Genomic DNA, 19,833 nt, shown 5'->3' with positions numbered 1-19,833 from the left:
CCCAGGGGCACCACCGGCCTCGCAGGGGCACCTTGGGCCTGTCAGGGGCACCACGGGCCTGCCGAGGGGCACTTCAGACTTTTCAGGGGCACCAGTCCTCTCCGGGAGCAGGGGTACCAGCGGCCTAGCAAGGGCACCAGAGGCCTGCCAGGGGCACCAGCGGCCTAGCAAGGGCACCAGAGGCCTGCCAGGGGCACCACAGGCCTAACAAGGGCACCACGGGCCTGTCAGGGGCACCTCAGGCTTGTCAGGGCCCAGGGACACCACAGTCCTTCCAAGGGCACCGCAAGCCTGTCAGGGGCACCAGAGGCCTGCCAGGGGCACCACAGGCCTAGCAAGGGCACCACTGGCCTGTCAGGGGCACCTCAGGCTTGTCAGGGCCCAGGGGCACCACAGTCCTTCCAGGGGCATTACAAGCCTGTCAGGGGCACCAGAGGCCTAGCAAGGGCACCACAGGCCTGCTATGGACACCACAGGCCTGCCAGGGGCACCACCGCCCTTGCAGGGGCGCCTCAGGCCTGTCAGGGGCACCACGTGCCTACCGGGGACACTTCAGGCTTGTCAGGGGCGTTACAGTCCTGTCAGGGCCCAGGGGCACCAGGCCCGTGGTGTCCCTGCTAGGCCTGTGGTGCCTCTGGCGGTCCTGTGGTGCCCCTGTCAGGACTGTGATACCCCTGATAGGCCTGTGGTGCCCCTGGCAGGTCTTTGGGCCCCCGGGCCTCAAGGGGGGGGGCCATGACCCATGTGACCCCCCCTTGGATCCGCCCCTGCTTCTAACTGCCATATTTATTGTTGGATTATCTAGAAATTCACCATACTACACAAATGTTTGTTCTTTTGTATAATGAAAGAAAAAAGAATATCGGCCATTAACTTCTTGAGTTATCGGCGTGTAAACGCAAAAAAAGTCGCTCATATGGCAGATTTGACCACATTTGACCTCATTTGACCTTGAAGATATTGACCTAGGGTCATGAAATTCACACACAACAGAGTTCCCTATGGCCCCCACCTACCCTCCAAATTTCGTCTTTCTAGCTCCAGTGGGAGCTGAGATCTTAGGAGGGGGGCGTCATCCGCCCCCCTTCCACTGGGCGTAGTACTCGCAACCCTTCCACTGCGCGGGTTAAACAATGTTCCGATATTTTGTCGTTGTGAGGCCTACGGAGACGTTAAGTTGGCCGCAAGAAGTTAATACTGATTCGATGTACTGGACAATTAACTTCTTAGACATTGCACAGTTTGATTGATCATGTTTTTAAGTGGAAAACTAAAACCACGGCCTTTGCTTAACCTATTCCTGGCGGGGGGGGACCTCAGGAGCCCCCCCCCTGAGGTTTTTTGGTTATTTCTCCCAAACGCGTTGAGCTAGGAAGCTCAAATTTTCTGACTTTTCCTAAAAGGCTTCTACGCAACATGTCTGAAAATGTTGAGTTGATCTGACCTCAGGTCAGGTCACCAGAGGCGGTTTGGTGACCCTACCTCAGAAAAGTTTGAAATCACGCCAGAGCTAGAGTTTTTGACCGATCAATTTCTTCTCTTCAGGCTTTAGTTAGGGTACCAGTATGTGCAATTTGTTTATCTCGGAATTTTGATATCGGTGACCTAAGGTCAGGTCAGTTTCGCGACCTCCCCATTATAAGTCAATGGGGGAAAAATCAACTCCCTGTTTTTACCACTAAAACGGGTCGGAATGGCCCCATATACCATACATGACTTCATATACGATCAACCTTCACTACCTTGAGGTCTGTTTTGCTGTTGGGCAGCTGTGAGGTCATGTGACGTCATCAAAGGTCCAAAGGTTTTTGGCCAATAACTCCGTACAGGAACAAGATACAGACGCGTGGATGGTCTCATTGTGTTCAGCTCGTCAAGACGCATCGAATGATATACATGATGACCTCAAGGTCACGTGACCTGAGGTCAACCTTTGACCTTGACCTTTCGAGGTCAACATATATATCATTCGATGCGGATTGACGAGAGGATCACGATGATGCCCTTAGTTTGTTCCTATCTTGACTAATTCGAAAGTTATTCGAGAAAAACTCTCTCCATATCTAGCGCCGCCATTTTGACTTTTTCGACCCCTGTGACGTCATCTTTGACCTGACCTGAAAATGACCTTAGCAAAATTGTAGACCTTGTCCATGCGTATCCAATGCCGTTTACCGCTTGTCGCTATCTTGCTTCGTTCTCGAGATCTCAGGGGGGGGGGCCGAATCGGCCCCCCCGCCAGTTTCTTGTCCCGGCGGAGCCCGCCAGGAATAGGGTTAAATCGGATAAAGAACGAAGCATACACGAGATGAAACTATGCTCACAGTTAGGCTGAGCTGAGTTCCTAACGCTATTGAGTCTTACTCACTGAGTCCACATCAGATGGGACGGCGTGCCTTCAGTCACGTTCCAAGGCTAGTCAGCTGAATTGATTGGGCATTGGGCAACCGCAGACATCGGCGAGTCGTGTGAACCTCAGGGTTGACCCCAAAGTGGTTACAAGCTGCTGCGCTTAGTATTCTGAACGACTTCTCGACTAATGAATTATGCAAGGAGCGTACATAAATAACCGGCATATCACAACAGCCACATGTATGCCGAATGGGATGATCTGCCACGAACCGAGTGTAAACATTTGCTGTGTTCCCTGTGAGTGTGCTGAGCCGCTGTGTTCTCAGTGAGTGTGCTGAACCGCTGTGTTCCCAGTGAGTGTGATGAGCCGCTGTGTTCCCAGTGAGTCGAGATGAGCCGCTGTGTTCCCTGTGAGTGTGTTGAGCCGCTGTGTACTGTGTAGTGCACAATTTTTGTCTGACTCCAGATAGGTGAAGGCGGCGTAGGAACGTGGTTCCAGTTTCAGAAAATGTGTGTCCGATGTCCGTTCACAATGTCCGATATTTTCGTCGACTACCCGTCCAAAAATGTCAACAGTCAAAGCAAGCCATCTGTCCAAAGATGCTGGAAAATTTGCAATAATTTACACTTAACACCGTTGTTTTCTTTCGTTTAAAAGTATTTTTACTTTCAATGTAGCCCAAAAGTGTTAATCATATGGAGAGCTGAGCTTTCTACAGCTTTGTATTCGACAATCCATGCTATACACGATTACTTACTTAATGAAAATGCTGAGATGTAGCAAGGGAGTGTCCAATGTTGTTCAAATTCTGCTGCCTTTGACCAGCCGAATTTCGCACTGGACATTGGACAAAATAGGGATTCCGAAAGTCCAAGTTCCGATTGGCACCACCAGTGACGACGTAGGAAGTAACTCGTACCGTGTGCCGTTCGGCAGACGGTACGAGCCACCAGTTCCCTCACCGGTAGACCCGCCGGGTGACCTGCCACACTGCGGCCGGAGAGTGGGGCTGCACAGTCCACCGGCGGGGAATTTCCAGGCGCCGTTTCGCCACCTCTGGCCGGCGCCGTTCTGTGTGCCCACAGCCGGCGGCCGGTGGGCGCTCGGAACGGGCACTCGCGGCGACCCTGGCCCCAGCCGAGGCCCGCTTCCCGGTCATCCCAGCAGCCATTGTGTCCGTCATCACCTTCGCACCCGCAGGGCGCCTGCATTAGCATTCACATTACATACTGCACACTGCGCGAGCCGTGCACGAGCGAGGGCTGCGCTCAGGAGACTGCGGTCGGCCACCTCAACTGTGAATCACCGGCGCCGCTCGGGCAGGGCTCCTTGGGGACGGGGAGCTCCGGCGCCGCTCGGGGAGGGCTCGTTGGGACGTCCAGCAGCTCTGCGGCGTGTCCCAGAATCAACCGAACGCTTATTTTCTGATTAAAAGCACGACATCAAGCTTGGAGACTGTGTGCTTTTGGTGACTGTCACGACTCGAGTCAATTATCATCCCGAGTCAGCAAGGAGTAGTCCCTTTCCGCTTTTAGCCTAAGTCGCCAGAAGGCAATCATGGTGAATCCTGTGTCGTTCTCAGCTTCGTAAACGGACTTTCGGCATGATTTTTACTGGACAGCTCCAGCAGCTTATCTGCAAACAGGCAGGAGTGAGCAAAGTGCAATTAGCGAAGCCAGAGAGAGCTAGAGCTAATATGATTGACAAGCTTGGGCGCGGCCAGAAAGGTGCATGTACCATTCGTTGCAGGTGGTTGCCATGGCATATAGTCAGCAAACGTCACTGATCTATCCAAAAGCTAGCTATTCTATACTTCTTACCACCATATTTGACAACATTTAGGAATTTGGGGTTTTTGACCTTCAATATATGGCAAAACTGACGGAAAAGCAGCGCAAATCGATGTAATTCAGCCAAAAATATTAACATATGCAACATTCAACAAAAAAGCAAATTGAAACGCACTTTGTGGTCTAACGAGGATATTCTGTGCTTTGAACCACCCTAAAAAGGCGTGTGTGGACGTCAGATGGCGACAGCTCAGTCAACAAGCCAAACATAGGAGACGGCCAGACACTCGTCGAAAATCACAGAGTGAAACATTTTGAGACACGGTGCACTCATTCAGCTTCATATGATGCCCCAGAGATGCCCGTTAACACAGAGTACTACTGCGGTAATATTCTAGTATTACAAAAACTGGATGCCGTGTGAACCAAAGGCCATGAACAGGTTTGTTTTGGAAACAGACTCTGCTGGAAGCCAAAGGCCGCGCCATGCTCAGACATGGATATTCTGCAATTCAGATGTCAAAAACAACGCAACGGTAGTGTAGGCAGTTTTTTGTTTTGTTTTTGGGGAGAATGTCTTATGGCCAGGGAACATTTTGAGTGTACAGTCAGTCTTAAAAGTACCGCGCAACAGTGCGGGGGATCCATCAAGCCCGACCATGGAAGGGCCTTCTAATTTGAGTAGCCGAAGCAATTGACATCCTCGTCCATTCCCCAGGTCAATTGGTTCGGGGACTTTCAAATTATAGCGGGTCCTTCCTCGGTCAGGCTTGATCATTGGATCCACCGCGCTGTTGCGCGGTACTTTTAGGACTGACTGTACAGCCCTCAGCAGACTGCGTGGTAGGTATTCTTTTTTCGACAAAACCGATAATAACTCAGAGGCTATCAGTCGGTCAGAACTCGCTGCAAATAGATGCGTCATGCTCCACTCCTTCGATTAGGTGTATCACTAAACAAAGTATACGCCTTGTGTGGCAGCGAAATGCAAAAGTTTGTTTTGGGGGCAAATATAAACTTTTGGATTTTGTTGCCGAACTAGAAGGAAAATGAATACGGTGATGATGCCAATCTAAGGTGCGGAGTCTCGCGTGTCTTCCTGTTACGATTTGCGAATGACCGATAGCATAGTATTCGCATTATTCTCGTTTTTGTCGAAAAAAGAATACCTACCACGCAGATTGCAGAGGGCTGTACATTTATGTAGGTAATATAAATGATTGTATCATCCTAGTGAGTGATCCTCCTGCAATAGATCAATCATTGAACCGGGCCTACTGCAGCCAGTTTCGAGAGACTCCAAAAACAATTGAAACCAACATCGGCTTTTTCCACAATTGTCGGCTAATCTCTTCATTAACTAGCGTGTCCACTGCATGCACCATTCCATATCTAACCTAGAATTTCAAACACCGCTAACATCTTCATTGTTAAAGGAATCAAGACGTAACAAAAAGGGTTATACATGATTTTACTTTGTCTATCAAATTGCTATCTCGATTTTTTGAAAATTTTGGATTTTGGCCCAAATGTTTTCAATAAACAGACTTTTTTGGAAAATAATCCTAAAATCCAAAATATTGAGTGTATCGAAAAAATGAATATATGTCAGAGCAGTGGTCTATATGCACCTACATACCAATTTTTAGAAGAATCGATTCAAAAATTTGGGATTTATTCAAAATGTAATGACGTCACGACACACACAATTTTTGAAAAATGATTTTTTGGAAGTTCTAGAGCTCGTACGGAAACAAGAACAGCACCATTCGATTTGCCGTGAAAAACTGTATCAGCTAGACACCTTTTTAGGCCTTAACCCGCGCCCGGCTGGGGGTCCTAGATTTCCACGCCCTGCTGGGGGGGGGGGGGTGTTTGAACACCCCCCCCTTTCTAACTCGGCTCCTGGGCCACGTAGCGATACGCGGAGGGCGGCGTTCGAAAGAGCGTCAAAAATAATGAGGAAATCACTTCGGTCAATTTTTTGGTCAGGTCAAAGGTCAGGTCACCAGAGGTCATTGGAGGCAAAATTTCGCCGATTTCCAAGTCGAATGTTGACAATTTCCAAGAAGCCAACGCATAACTCGGGAACCAATAGAGCTACAGCGCCGCGGAAAGGCGCATTCGATAGCCCTATTAACGCTCTTTCTGAGTAATTTTCTCAGATTTGACCTAACGTCAACGGTTTTGCCTGCAGGGGCAGGGGTGGAGAATTGTGCTGAGTTGGGGTAGCACGAGTCTTCCCAATTCCACGCCGGCTGCGCCGGCTGGGCTTTGGAGCCGCACCAGACGGCGGAGGTCAAGGTCACCGCTAGGGCGGCGGCGGATTTGCTGCGCCCGTGCAACCCCAACTCGGCATATTTCTCCACCCCTGTGCAGGGGGCAAAAACTGCAAAAATAGCCGATTTTTTCGGAAACAGTTTTTCAGCAATAACTTTTGACCCAAGTCTTGTACGAGCTTACCTTTACCGGCATCGTGTTCCTCTCGTCAAGACGCATCGAATGAACTATAACTTGACCTTGAAAGGTCAACTTGAAAATTTGACCTCAGGTCAAGGTCATGACCTGACCGGAGAGGGTCAAGTTGCATATCAGTTGATCCGTATCGTCGAGCTGAACACATCTAAGGCGTTTTCATCGCTCTAGCATGCCTCTATCAAAAGTTATTTGCGAAAAACTGTTAGATACCATTCGTGACCTAAGATGACCTCAGGGCATAAACAGGGGGTCACGGACACCAGCTTCGTGTTCAGTGTGTCTAAACTACTTGTAATTCAGTGTTTGGGAGTGTTTATAATGTCTTTCGTCTAAAAGAGGCGCATTTTAATTTTCTCCCAATGACTTATAATGGGGAGGTCGCAAAATTGACCTGACCTTAGGTCATCGATATCAAAATTCTGAGATAAACATTTTGTACATGCTGTTGCTCTTAGCAATCGCTGAAAGTTTCAAAGCGATCGGTCACTCGGTGTAGCTATGACAGACATTGAAACTTTTTATGAGGTGAGGTCACTTCAAGTGACCTGGTGACCTGACCTTGAATGACCTTGGTCTGAAATTTTACAACATGTGTAGAATTGATGTGTGATAAGGTGTACCAAAAACGGCGGCGCTCCGCGCCGCCGTTTTTGAGATATTCGCAAAAAACCACAAGGGGGGTGTTCAAACACCCCCCTAGCAGGGCGCGGGTTAACAACCAACTTCAAAATTTGACCTAACTTGACCTGACCTTGACCTGACCTCGACCTGAAGTTCATCCAGATGTGGTCTATAACACTTATTGAGTGTGTCTATTGAATTCTATGAATAGAATGACCCATAAAACATGTGTCGCACATGTCCTTTTCTATATTTCGTTTTTGGTGACCTGACCTGACCTTGACCTTGACCTTTGCATGATATTGTATGCAACGAATATTGTCTTGGTAGTCTAAGAACACGTTTTGGGCAATCAGTCTCAGTCCATTCTTCGGCACGTACGGTGCAAGGCCGATATTGTAGAAACTTGCATTTTGTACCCTTGACCTGACCTTGACCTGACCTCTGACCTACTTAAGCAAAACAATTTGGCCTTCAAGATCCGCCTTGTTGAGAGCTTTCGATTGCCGTTTGCCCCGTCTTTCTACGACCATCGGTTCGGAAGTTAAACAAGGGGGCAGAATCTGCCCCCCCCCCCCCACACACACACCCACACACCCATCAGGGCGCGTATGGGTGAATAGCCCAGCGGGGCGCGGGTTAAAATCGGGTACCAATCTCTGCGTCTTGTAACGGCACACACGCTAGTTTTTTCTGCGACGCGCTAGCTCCACCAGAGACGAAACGGCGGGAGGGGGGTCGTACCTGCCTCCCCCCTCGGCCGGCGCATATGTAGAAAATCAATAGGTCCGGCGAGGACTAAACTCTAATTAACAATATCCGGCTTATTCTGGAACACCATAGACATAGACATAGACATGTATTTGCGACCCTTCCACATCCATGGTGGCTATTCCGAGACGCGCGTCAATAAGATAGAAACTTGATATACATAAAACACACCTGAGGTAAAATGAACACATTTACAATGCAGCAGGGTACTCACGAAAGACGATTGTACCACACACACAAACTGTTCAACACCCGCTCTGACATTCGCCGGCAGCACCTAACCAGTGTCACGCAGCAGCCAGTCAGTCACTCGAGTCTTAAATCTGGTGATTCCCACTTCGCGAATGTCTTGCGGAAGTTTATTGTATGCATCAATGTATTTCCAAACTGAAACAAAGCTTGAAGTCCTATGGGAGCTCTGGTTACCGAGTCTTTATTTGAAGGTAAGTCGTAAGAACCACTCTCGGTTCCAGAGAAACGCAGAATGGCCACTAAACCTGTGACCATCGTAACCTATAATCAAACCCTTACCAGCTGGAAACCGATTCAGCCCGTCATCTTTCGCACAGTGAAATCGGAATACCCCGGACCTCATAGCGCGCGCTCGGACAGTGCTAACGACCAAAAACATTTCGCTGTTTCCATTGCCAAACATTGCCCTGGGTAGTGGGTAGTTCCCAGTGCAGAGGGACTCACGCTCGTGGCCGCGCAGTCAGTCGGGCGGGCCACTATCGGCTGGAAAACCCGGCCGGCCGGGACTATAAAGACATGCATATTGTCAGAGGTGACCAGTCGCCACGCCCCTGTCCGGATAAAACCGGTTTCGCCGCGGCATACGGGGGCGGCTGACGCTGATCTAACCCGACAGGTGCTGTAGGAAGGGCGAAGACGTCCGCCGCAATTTAGCAGCTACTTTACAAACCCTTCGGATCAGGCAATGAATCGATAGTTGAAGCAGTTATTTTTCGGCTACTTCCACGACTGACGTGCCTATTGCCTCGTGAGTCCGTGACTAAGTCCTTCATCACACCTTCCACTTTTCTAATATAGGTATAACTACCTCGGACAAATTAGGGCAGATACAACGTTTCGCCGTTTTGTTTCTGATTCAGATGCGACTAATTGAAAATAATTCTTCATGCCGTCTCGAGATGCAGGTAATATAGCTAATTTTGACCCAAAATATCGGGGAAATCGGGATCAGCTAGAACTTCTGTGTACGTGAGGTAACCACTAACCACAGCTATCTACCTGTATATGGCGACCCTCAGAGGCGCCTATTGGCACTCGCGTTATCGGATGGGGGCGTTTAACCCGCTCCCCGCGGTGGGCCTCGCTGTTATCCGATGCCGCATTCTCGGTAGCGGTTTTGGACATGGCTTTCTGGTAAACCGCCACATTCTTATTTTTACACGCCACTTCAAGTTCCACTGCCGCAATAAGCGGCGCCCCAAAAGAACAGCCCATCACCATCAGCACAAAGGGTGCTGGTACTCGGGCTCAGTAGTGCGAGGGTATGGACAACTGGGCGTACTTTCTCCGTCCCTCCATCCTTGCAATTGACTGCAGGCCAGTTTCCAGAAGACGCGACAGTGTCTCCGAGCCATCATCTAAGGACAGAAAACAATAAATTGTTAGCCCGCGCCCAGGTGGTCACTGGGCCGCTCATCCAACATCGCCCTGGTCGGAGTGTATTTGGGGTGAGTATTTGGCCACACCAGCTTATCTCGGAACGTGAGAAAGCTAGCAAGACGCGGTAAAAAGCAATAGATAGCTCGCTATAACATCTTTCAGTCATACAGGTCATTTTTTGGATCAGGTCAACGCTGAGTTCACTGGAGGCCACCGACCAAAGGTACCAAAACAAGGCAAAAAATAAAACTTTTCAGAAATCGACGCATAAGTCGGAAATCAAAAGAGCTATACGTACAGCGCCGCGGAAAAGCGCATTCCATAACTCTTTCGAGCGCTGTCTGCACCTTTTCTAAGATTTTATTTAAGGCCAACGGTTTGGCCTCCAGAGGGCAAAAAAGTCTCAAAATTTGACGTTTTTGCGGAAAATGTTTTTTTTTTGTAATAACTTTTGGCAACAAGCTTGTAAGGCGTTGATTTTACCGACGGTGCTTTTCTCTTGTCGAGACGAGTGAAATGAATTATAAATAGACCTGGAAAAGTCGAGTTAAGAATTTTACCTCAGGTCAAAGTGACAGAAAAGGTCATGCTGCACATCAGTCGATTCGTATCATTGGGCTGAACGCATCCATGGTGTTTTCAGCACTCTAGCATGTTTCTATCTAAAGTTATTGTAAAAAGAGACGCTGGAGACGGTTCATGACCTGAGAAAACCTCAGGGGTATACAAATGGTCAAGGGTGCAATTTTACGACGCAATGTGTCACTTTGTTCTATATCACGATGCTTGAGAGCGTTTTCGTTCAAAACAAGAGCAATGTACTTTATGCTTATTTATCTCTCCCGTTGACTTATCATTATTTTCTAATTTAGCTCGAATGCTTGAATGGACGGATTGACAGAGCCGGAGCCCACGCTAAGCAGAGCTTGTTGCGTAGACCCCGACCCCTAACGTCCGATCGCGCAATTCCGGGTAGCGGGAGAATTTAGATGCTTAAGTTTCGGAGACACAGGGGGAATACCCCCCCCCCCCCCCACCCCACCACTACCACAACCAGGGCACCAGGTCGCGTTATAACTAGATCCCACCGGGGCGCGGGTGACCTGGTGATCTGGTGACCTCACCTTATGTGACCTGGGGTATTTTTTCAAACATGATGCCAGATTTATATATCATAAGCCATACCAGGTTTCGCGGCGCTGCGCTCCGCAATTTTCTTTATGCTCGCAACAGTGGCGGCGCCACGAATTTTCGCCAGTGGGGGCAAGCTTCAGGTGACCCGATTGTTGTCTGATAACCCGATCTGCAAAATCCATGAGCTCCTTGCCCCTAGATGTTGCCAATTAGAAATTATCATGGTTTCAGGTTTCATGCATACGTATTGAGCTTAAGCATTAACCCTCCCGGGTCCGGAACGGGGGGGGGGGGGCGTTTTTCGCCTCCCCTGGCGAATATTTGCGATACCACATGAACGCTTAGGAGTAGAAATACGAAACTTGCTGTACCTTATCCCCCATTAACCCGCGCCCTGCTGGGGGGGGGGGGGGGTGTTTGAACACCCCCTTGTGGTTTTTCGCGAATATCTCAAAAACGGCGGCGATACCTCAATTCTACACATGTTGTGAAAATTTCAGACCAAGGTCATTCAAGGTCAGGTCACCAGGTCACTTGAAGTGACCTCACCTCATAAAAAGTTTCAATGTCTGTCATAGCTACACCGAGTGACCGATCGCTTTGAAACTTTCAGCGATTGCTAAGAGCAATAGAATGTACAAAATGTATATCTCAGAATTTTGATATCGATGACCTAAGGTCAGGTCAATTTTGCGACCTCCCCATTATAAGTCAATGGGAGAAAATTGAAATGCGCCTCTTTTGGATGAAAGACATTATAAACACTCCCAAACACCGAATTACAAGTGGTTTAGACACACTGAACATGAAAATGGTGTCCGTGACCCTTGTTTATGCCCTGAGGTCATCTAAGGTCACGAATGGTATCTAACAGTTTTTCGCAAATAACTTTTGATAGAGGCATGCTAGAGCGATGAAAACGCCTTAGATGTGTTCAGCTCGACGATACGGATCGACTGATATGCAACATGACCCTTTCCGGTCAGGTCATGACCTTGACCTGAGGTCAAATTTTCAAGTTGACCTTTCAAGGTCAAGTTATAGTTCATTCGATGCGTCTTGACGAGAGGAACACGATGCCGGTAAAAGTAAGCTCGTACAGGGCTTGGGTCAAAAGTTATTGCAGAAAAACTGTTTCCAAGAAAATCGGCTATTTTTGCAGTTTTTGCCCCCTGCAGGCAAAACCGTTGACGTTAGGTCAAATCTGAGAGAATTATTCAGAAAGGGCGTTAATAGGGCTATGGAATGCGCTTTTCCGCGGCGCTGTAGCTCTATTGGTTCCCGAGTTATGCGTTGGCTTCTTGGAAATTTTCGCCATTCGACCTGGAAATCGGCGAAATTTTGCCTTCAATGACCTCTGGTGACCTGACCTTTGACCTGACCAAAAAATTGACTGAAGTGATTTCGTCATTATTTTTGACGCTCTTTCGAACGCCGCCTTCCGCGTATCGCTACGTGGCCCAGGAGCCGAGTTACAAGGGGGGGTGTTCAAACACCCCCCAGCAGGGCGTGGAAATCCAGGACCCCCAGCCGGGCGCGGGTTAATTTGAAATCTTTTGAAGCAAAACAAATTGGACCTAGCCTTCTTGATAACGTCTCAAGGCCGATTTTTTCTAGACTCCTGCACGGCAAACTTCGGCGTCACAGACGTGAACTTCAACCAGCTGCCAAAATAGAGTTTTAGAGATAAAGACAAATAACGAGCACCGTTGTGTAGCATTTGACCTAAAAAAAATACATAAGTAACTTTGGTGACCTGAGGTCAGAGGTCAGGTCAACGACCCCGAGCTAAGGCTTTAGTTTTTTTTTTCGCAAGTAACGTCAACAAAAACAGTCCTAGAGCTGCGGCAGCGGTAGGTACCTTCGCATTCGTCTCGTCGAGACGCGTCGAATGACATATATATTGTTTGGAAAAGGTCAAGTTTTATGTTGACCTCATGTGACCTCGAATGACGTATGGTTGACTTTGACACATGAAAGGTTGCTAGTGATGATTTCGTAGCCGCGGATCACGATTCTGGCATCCATAAGCATTAATTTAGAGCCTCAGGATGGCAAAACATGTCTTAATTATTATGCCTGACTTAAATAAGTGAAATAGCCTCTAGCAAGGATACTCTCTTGTGACTTTGACCTTGTAGCAGCCTTGTATCGTAAGCTAAAGCACAAATAGGGGCCCGCTAAGCTTCAAAACATTTCAAAACATCTCTGAATTTAGTATACAAGGTATAAGAAAAAGTGCAAAGTTTGTGGTCAATTTTGATCACGACCGTGACCTTGAATTTGAATGTTATGCACTGCACGTCATCGGAATCCCCAGACTCTCTTCTTTTGTTTAACATCCATTTTAGCCGGTTTTATGCACCATGTCGTCCTCTGGAACACGTACTTTGAGACCACTACAAAAGTGCCGGTTTTTGCCTTGGACCTTGGCTTTTGACCTTGAAAATTGACCTGAGGTCAAAAACTTAGGGTGTTATAAAATCTTATCGTAGATACCTTTCGTTTGGTACCATTTTTGTTTCCGTAGCTGCCTTATTTCCTTATTTAAGTACGGAGTTAGACAGGTGTGGGGGGTACCCCGGGCTGCGGTGGTTGGGAATACCCCGGGCCCGGGCAGGTTAAGGTCGCAAGCAAATAAAACTATAAAACTAAATTGCGAGACAGAAACCTGTGAAAACGTTATGTTGAGATGTAAAATGGTGTATTCCTCAAAACAGTTATCAGTACCTAGTTCTCTTTTTTACCGTAGTGCGAATATATGCGATTCTCTCACACACGATTGATACCAGAATAAGCTCTATTAGGGCGATCCACATACATTTCCAGATAACCCAGATATACATACCTATTACCTACCTATCACATTTTGTCATACCTCCCTGAGCTCAGTCTCAGTCTGAGGGTTCCCAAAAGAGGGTGAACTCTTCTCTGGCCGATTTTGACAAGCTGCCTCTCAACCTCCTCGAGGTCAAGCTCGATGGCAGCCTTCTGGTGAATGAAAATGAGTAGGAGAATGAGTGGGGTAGGAGATATGCGACAGATGCAGAGGTCGAAAAAACTGTTAGACTTTCTCCAACCGACCTTAAAATTTGCTTCACAAGAAAAATGATTTGTTGCACAGCCTAAAGCACGGGTCAAGAACTTGAATCCCTCTCGCGTTTCTATGCACACTGAGCACCAATACAGTTAGCGTCAGACAGCTTCAATGCGCTAAAGCAAAGGCGTGCAAGAGTTTATGCCGTGCCCGTGCTTCTAAGTTCTTACTGTTCGGCGCGTAGATGTCGCTGGATATCGCGGCCGGACCGCAGCGACATCTATTCCACGGACTGCACGCTCTAAAAAACTGCCACCTTCTACAACTGCTGTAAGGGCGAAATTCCGTTCGTGATAACGGGAAAAGCAGCCTTTTTGACACCGACTTGCTTCAGGAAGATGGAAGCAACTGGGAGCAAGTCCGCCAGGCCGTGGGTAGGTTAGAAGGTACCCACAGTGGATCATTGGCTGAAGCTTGAAATTGCACATGGATGCAAGGAATGGCCATGCAGGTAAAATATTGATCATTGGTGATCGATTATTTTCCGTTTGCATTGATATTCAGTCAATTATTTGCTCCAACACCGGTTGGAGGGATGGGCAGTTTTTCGACCTCTGGACAGATGGTCTGAGAACGAACGTTCTGCTGATGCACTTGATACGGGGATCGTCAAAAACAGGCGTACTATTAGGTATAACCGCCTATCATGAATGTTGCACCGGTCTTCTGTTCCCATTTCAACATCAGCCAAATTTTGTGGGGGCAAAAACATAGTCTTGCCCCCACGGCCTCCTGCCAGTGGGGGCAGTCTGCCCCCACTGCCCCCACGGTGGCGCCGCCCTTGGCTCGCAAAAAAACTAGCAGAGAGATGTGGCCAAAAACGCCCCTGCCCCACCCGGATGAAAGTTAACGCCCTCTTCAGAAAGTGGTGTGTGGCGAAATACCTCAGCAGCTGCCGGTTTATAAATGTGTTGATATTCAACTTAGCTACGTTAATAGCCGGTATTTTTGGACTAATAAAAAACATTTAGAACAAACTAAAGTTTTTTCAAGCTTCTGAAACTAGCAGTTGGCACCACTATTTTACATACCCAGCTTTCGGATCATTTTTGGAGAAAACAACGCACGGGACAGATTTCGTACTAAAAGGAGTCAGGGTTTTGGACATTGGACGGACATTGAACACACAACCCTTTTCTGAGACTAGCTCAAAAGTCAAATAGTAGTCGGCACGACCGTACGGTGAGGGAAGCGCGAAAAACGCACCCTTTCGGTTTCAGGAGCCAGGGTTTTGGACATTGGACGCCGGACGGACATTGAACAGACAACCTTTTCTGAGACTAGCTCAAAAGTCAATAGTCGGTACGGGCCCAAAAACCGAGGTGAGGGAAGCGCGAAAAACGCACCCTTTCGGTCCCCCCCCCCCCCTAACACACCAAGAGTCAACGGCGTCACCAATCATGCGATGTTCTGGTCAGTCAACCCATGTCAACTGACCTTCGTGTCGGAGCGCGCCGTCGAACTTAGGGAGTGAAGTATGTGTATTTTTTATGTCCGCCCATAGATGGCTCTAGCTAAGGCGCCGTAAAGTAGGCTGTACCGCATATCTCGCGACTTAGGCCATCTGCACAAGCCAGAGCGCCTCAAGCCCTAGGTCTGAAATATAACAGTACATTTCATTGTTCATAGATGGCAGCACCCATTGTGATGTTTACATACTGACTGACCTTGAAGGGGCGGTACCCCGATTGGTTCCAAAACAGTGGTAGAGCTGAAATATTTGTGATAATTGAACAGTACATTTTGTAAATATTGATTACAAATAACCCATAAAAAGACTTCTTAATCTATAATTATTGTTTAAAAGTAACTTTTTACTGTAAACTGACAAGAATATTGAATGAAACTCTTACAAAGCAGCAATCGCCGGACCTATTGATCGCAATAATACTTACGCTCCATGCCGTACGGGCTGCGCCGGAACCGTCGCGACGCGTCGAGATCAGAGAGCGGGCGTGGGTCGAGGTGGGCGGAAGCGGATTTGAGGATCTCATACACGAAGTACGACAGAGGTATTTGGCTTGGGACTTGTTGCCCTGCCAAAGAAGATTTAACATTTTGAAGCCCTTAGGCCCATCTGCGGGGCTTGGTATTCTTTTGCGTCCCCGTGTTTCTGGTACTTGCATTTTGCCTCCAGATCGTATCGCCTCTGTACAGTCCCCGTTTGGTGCGACCCCATAGGAGGGTTTATTTTCGGCTGGTTTCAATACCAGTCAAAATTGATACCATTCTGATCAAGTGGAGAGGAAGCTGTTGTTGTAAGGTGAGTTATTGCTTGATGACTTGGCTACCTGTCTGTGTTATTGATGTTTTTGTGTATCTCTGGTGTGACTGCACTGGCACCCATTTCAATGGTGGCTGCCATATAAATGGTAATTTAGAAATAATCAGTGTTGATATGCACTAATTTTTAATTGGTTGCATGGTCTACTCCATTTTACCTACCTGAATGCCAAGGATGTGCAATTGGGTACATTCAAATGGAAATGATAAATGTTGACCCAAGTATTGACAGATTTGCACTGCCATCACTGCATCTCCTGAGGGCTGTTCGGCTGCGCAGCCAAAATGAAATATGCTGCAGCACGCATGCGCAGTGAGGACTGCGTCGCCCGTTAGTCCCGCCCACACCACTGCGTCACCGCCTGTGTGACGTCACCTACTGAAGCATGCTTCGTTTTCCTGCAGCACGAAATTCGGTGCTGCAGGAGGCGAAAGTGGCGCGGATTAAAGTTTGCCATCCAATATTTCTTATTGCAAGCGGTTTGTATGCTGGTTTTTGGGTATCATTATCACTCTTTTCGGTGGCACATTGCTATTAACCACATTTGAACGCAATTTAACTGTTATTCGAGCGAAAATCACCAGTCCACCCGCGCAACGGTTCGCCGCGTTTGAAATAGGCTGCAGCGACGCTCGGCCGCGGCGTGCCGGCGGAGAGTGGGCGGAGCCAGGCGGTTGACGTCACCCAAGTATGACGCACGCAGCACAGATCTATGCTGCAGGGACCCGAACAGCCCTCTGTTCTTTCCAGCCCTGCAGGCGCATACTGTGCCGCCATGCCCGAGTCCCAGGACGCATCCTGCGATGGTCCGACCGGTCACTTGGAGCTCAGCCAGGAGCTGGACCAGATCGACCTGTGCCCCATCACACTGGATGACATCAAGGCTGACCCACATAGACCGCAGATCGATGAAAGGTATGTCGGGATGAAATCACTGGGATCTGGCCCTTACAGACCCCAGGGAAATGGAAGGCAGCTGTGTCAGTTATCTTTTGACTTGGGATGCTCTGTTCATCTGTTGAGTTTTTACCTACTATGACTGCTGTGATGCTTTCCCAATGAATATCACTCTTCAAGTGTTATTGCTGGGCAGGGTGATCAATTGCTAGGCAGTAAAAGGGTAAATGATTATTTACAGGCAGTAGGTATGTGCTCAAACCACTGTTGATTCCATGTTGACCTTGCACAATATGCCTATCCCCGCTGTTTCCTGCCAGTTTCCTGCCCTGCAGGCTAGTGTCTGTCTCTGTGCCGCCCTGCCGTTCAGTGCCATTGTCGCCCTTATGTCTCGCGTCTGCCCTCACGTGTCCCCCTGTCTCCCCCAGTGAAATCATCGAGTGGAAGCAGCGCGACCACTTCGCCACGGGGAAGCGCAAGCGGCCGGTGCCCATCGTGATAAAGACGCCGTCGACCCGGCAGCTCTGGAACCGCGCCATCTCCAAGGTGAGTCCCCCCGCCGGCGGTGCGGTGGGAACAGCGCTTTGAGCCGCGATACAGCCGGGGTCTTCGGACACACGACAGCTCCAATAAGGCATCTCTGTGCAGTGGGCTGGTCAGAAGGAATGTTTCAGGTGAATGAAGTTTGCAACCCTATTTGAGGTGCTGCTCTGTTCATGGGTATTAATGTTTTCTAGTGTGTTGTTTTTAGCACATTTGGTCACAAATTTATCCGAGATAAGTTTAAGACGACACCATGATTTCTCCGTCTTTGTTTTCCTCCCATTGGGGACCGGTCTTTTCGGCCACTTTAAAGTGGCCGAAAAGTGGGCGCTGCACCGTCTCAATTGAGACGGTGCGGCGCCCCATGGAGGACGGAATAGGTGAAGTGAAGGTTCTCCCCAGTGGTAGCTTCAGTCCCGGATTTGGCAGCTCTCGCAGTGTAGGCCGTCCGTGCTCCGGAGGTCGCCACTCGCATTGACGACCGTCTGTGCCCAGGTCGCCTATTCTTGCTGTCGCTGGGTGTGCTTGAGGTATTTTCATAACGTTATATCGACACCTTTTTTTAACCCCACATTTGTTCTCCCGTGAAGTTCAGACAAGTTGTTTAGAAACCTTCAAAAAAGGTACAGTCACTCGATTTTTCTCAAGTTTGTCTGTCTTGGCAGATCAAGCAATGCCAGAGCAAGCTTACGAACACACAAATTTGATCAGGATCGGACGATTGGACACTTCTAAAAAGAGATCTTTCGTGCTTCCCGGAAATTCACCGGAGAACAGATGTGGGGTTTAAAAAAAGGTGTCGATATATTAGGACGACTGCGTGACTGCTTAAGGTCAAACATTGTGCGTTCGGGGTCAGCAATGAGTCTGACACGCCTTGTGTGATCCAAGCCTGCCCAAACTGAGTGCCGGCTTAGTATCACTAAATGCACCAGACGGTGTTATACTCTGTCACCCTTTCCTCCGGAACCCCCGGTGCTAGCCGGCTGGTAACGGTCGGCCCGGACTGCGCACTAACGCCGGGCTGGGCGTCGCCGGGCCGGGGGCGTTGGGTTCGACCGTCGCTCAGACCCCGTGCCGCCGCCTGTTGTGGTGCGCGGCTCTTGGGCGCTGTTTCGGCGCTTTGTTGTGATTGTTCTAGAGTGTAGACCGTGCCCGGCCGGTTCGCGTGGTAATTGCGCCGTTGCCGAATTTCCCAGCCTGTCGAACCTCCCTCACCCCGCCCCGCCCCCTGGTGGTGGGCGGTGAAACGCCGGCCGGCCAGCCGGTCCTTGGCCCATCAGCTGACGCGGCGGGAGGGGGAGGGGGAGCGATGTGCGTAGTTGGCGGAGTGGCGTGATGGTTTCGTCAGGGCGGGTCGTCGCACGCGGTCTGGGACATGCGAATGGGTCCGCAGCTGTTCCGACGGCCGACGGTCGTCGAACGCGTCGGCTGCCGATGCTCAGCGCCGGACGTGACAGCGATTTATGGAGGCCGAATGTGGTCCGCTCGGACCCCCGGCCCGGCTGTCGGTCGGGCGGTCGGTCAGTCGGAATGGCTGATTTCGTCAGACAGCCGCCACCAGTGGTGTATCCGCTCGATCAGCGTGATTTGGGGTGATTGATTTGTCCAGCTATGTCCAGCTAGCTGCTAACTTAGTTGACACTGAGACGTCTCCCGATTAACTTTTCAGGCCCTGCAGGCCTTCTAAGGCCGCCTTTCCATCCTGTCTGGTTACAAGCTTGTCTCCCATCTTGCGACCTTTGATCTCCACTTCACAGCCCTCTGTTCCGCACAGTCCCCGCCTTGTCCCTTGTCCCCCTCTGCCCCGTTCCTTTGCTGTCCCCCTGTCGTTTTCCCTTCATCTCCCATTGATCCGTCCTCTGTTCTTCCCGTCCCTCTCCCTCCCATGTTGATCCGCTGTGCCCGTTACTACAATTCGGCTTCTGCCCGCTGACTTTCTCTGTGCCGTCTCTCCACCCACCTGTTCATGCCTGTTACGGGTGACCTGTACCGTACCCTCTGCCCCTGCGCGTGTGTGACGGCTCAGCCCCGGTCTAATGGACACGCACGTCTATGACAAATAGACGCAGTCTATGTTACCGTACGCTCTGCCCCTGTGTTGTGGCGCCGCCAGTCCCGGTCGGTGATAGCGGACGGGCCGGCCATTGCAGACAGTGACGTCACGCGGCGCCGCAGCCAGTGACGTCACGCAGCGCCGCATTCTGCGCCGCGGCCATGAGTGTGCGACCCC

General features: G+C 49.5%; 1 protein-coding gene across 4 annotated transcripts in view; it reads left to right on the top strand.

The window, feature by feature from the left end:
• Positions 1–15,806: 15,806 nt before the first annotated feature.
• The window catches only part of LOC122374959 (eukaryotic elongation factor 2 kinase-like), a 35,526-nt gene continuing 31,499 nt past the window's right edge, over positions 15,807–19,833 (top strand). For 3 of the 4 annotated variants that reach the window (XM_043354060.1, XM_043354061.1, XM_043354059.1), the window contains exons 1-3: positions 15,810–16,139; positions 16,911–17,075; positions 17,486–17,603. In XM_043354060.1, coding sequence (XP_043209995.1) covers positions 16,936–17,075; positions 17,486–17,603 — 258 coding nt within the window. In that variant the 5' untranslated portion in view covers positions 15,810–16,139; positions 16,911–16,935. Of the gene's footprint in view, positions 16,140–16,910; positions 17,076–17,485; positions 17,604–19,833 lie in introns of all 4 variants that reach the window. The other variant, XM_043354062.1, reaches the window with a different exon arrangement.

Source organism: Amphibalanus amphitrite, unplaced genomic scaffold (genome assembly GCF_019059575.1).
Source record: "Amphibalanus amphitrite isolate SeventyFive unplaced genomic scaffold, NRLGWU_Aamphi_draft 001747F_arrow, whole genome shotgun sequence".
In the NCBI taxonomy this organism is placed as follows: Eukaryota; Metazoa; Arthropoda; class Thecostraca; order Balanomorpha; family Balanidae; genus Amphibalanus; species Amphibalanus amphitrite.
The sequence above is the reverse complement of the archived record's forward strand: the minus strand, read 5'-3'. Positions and strand labels throughout refer to the sequence as shown.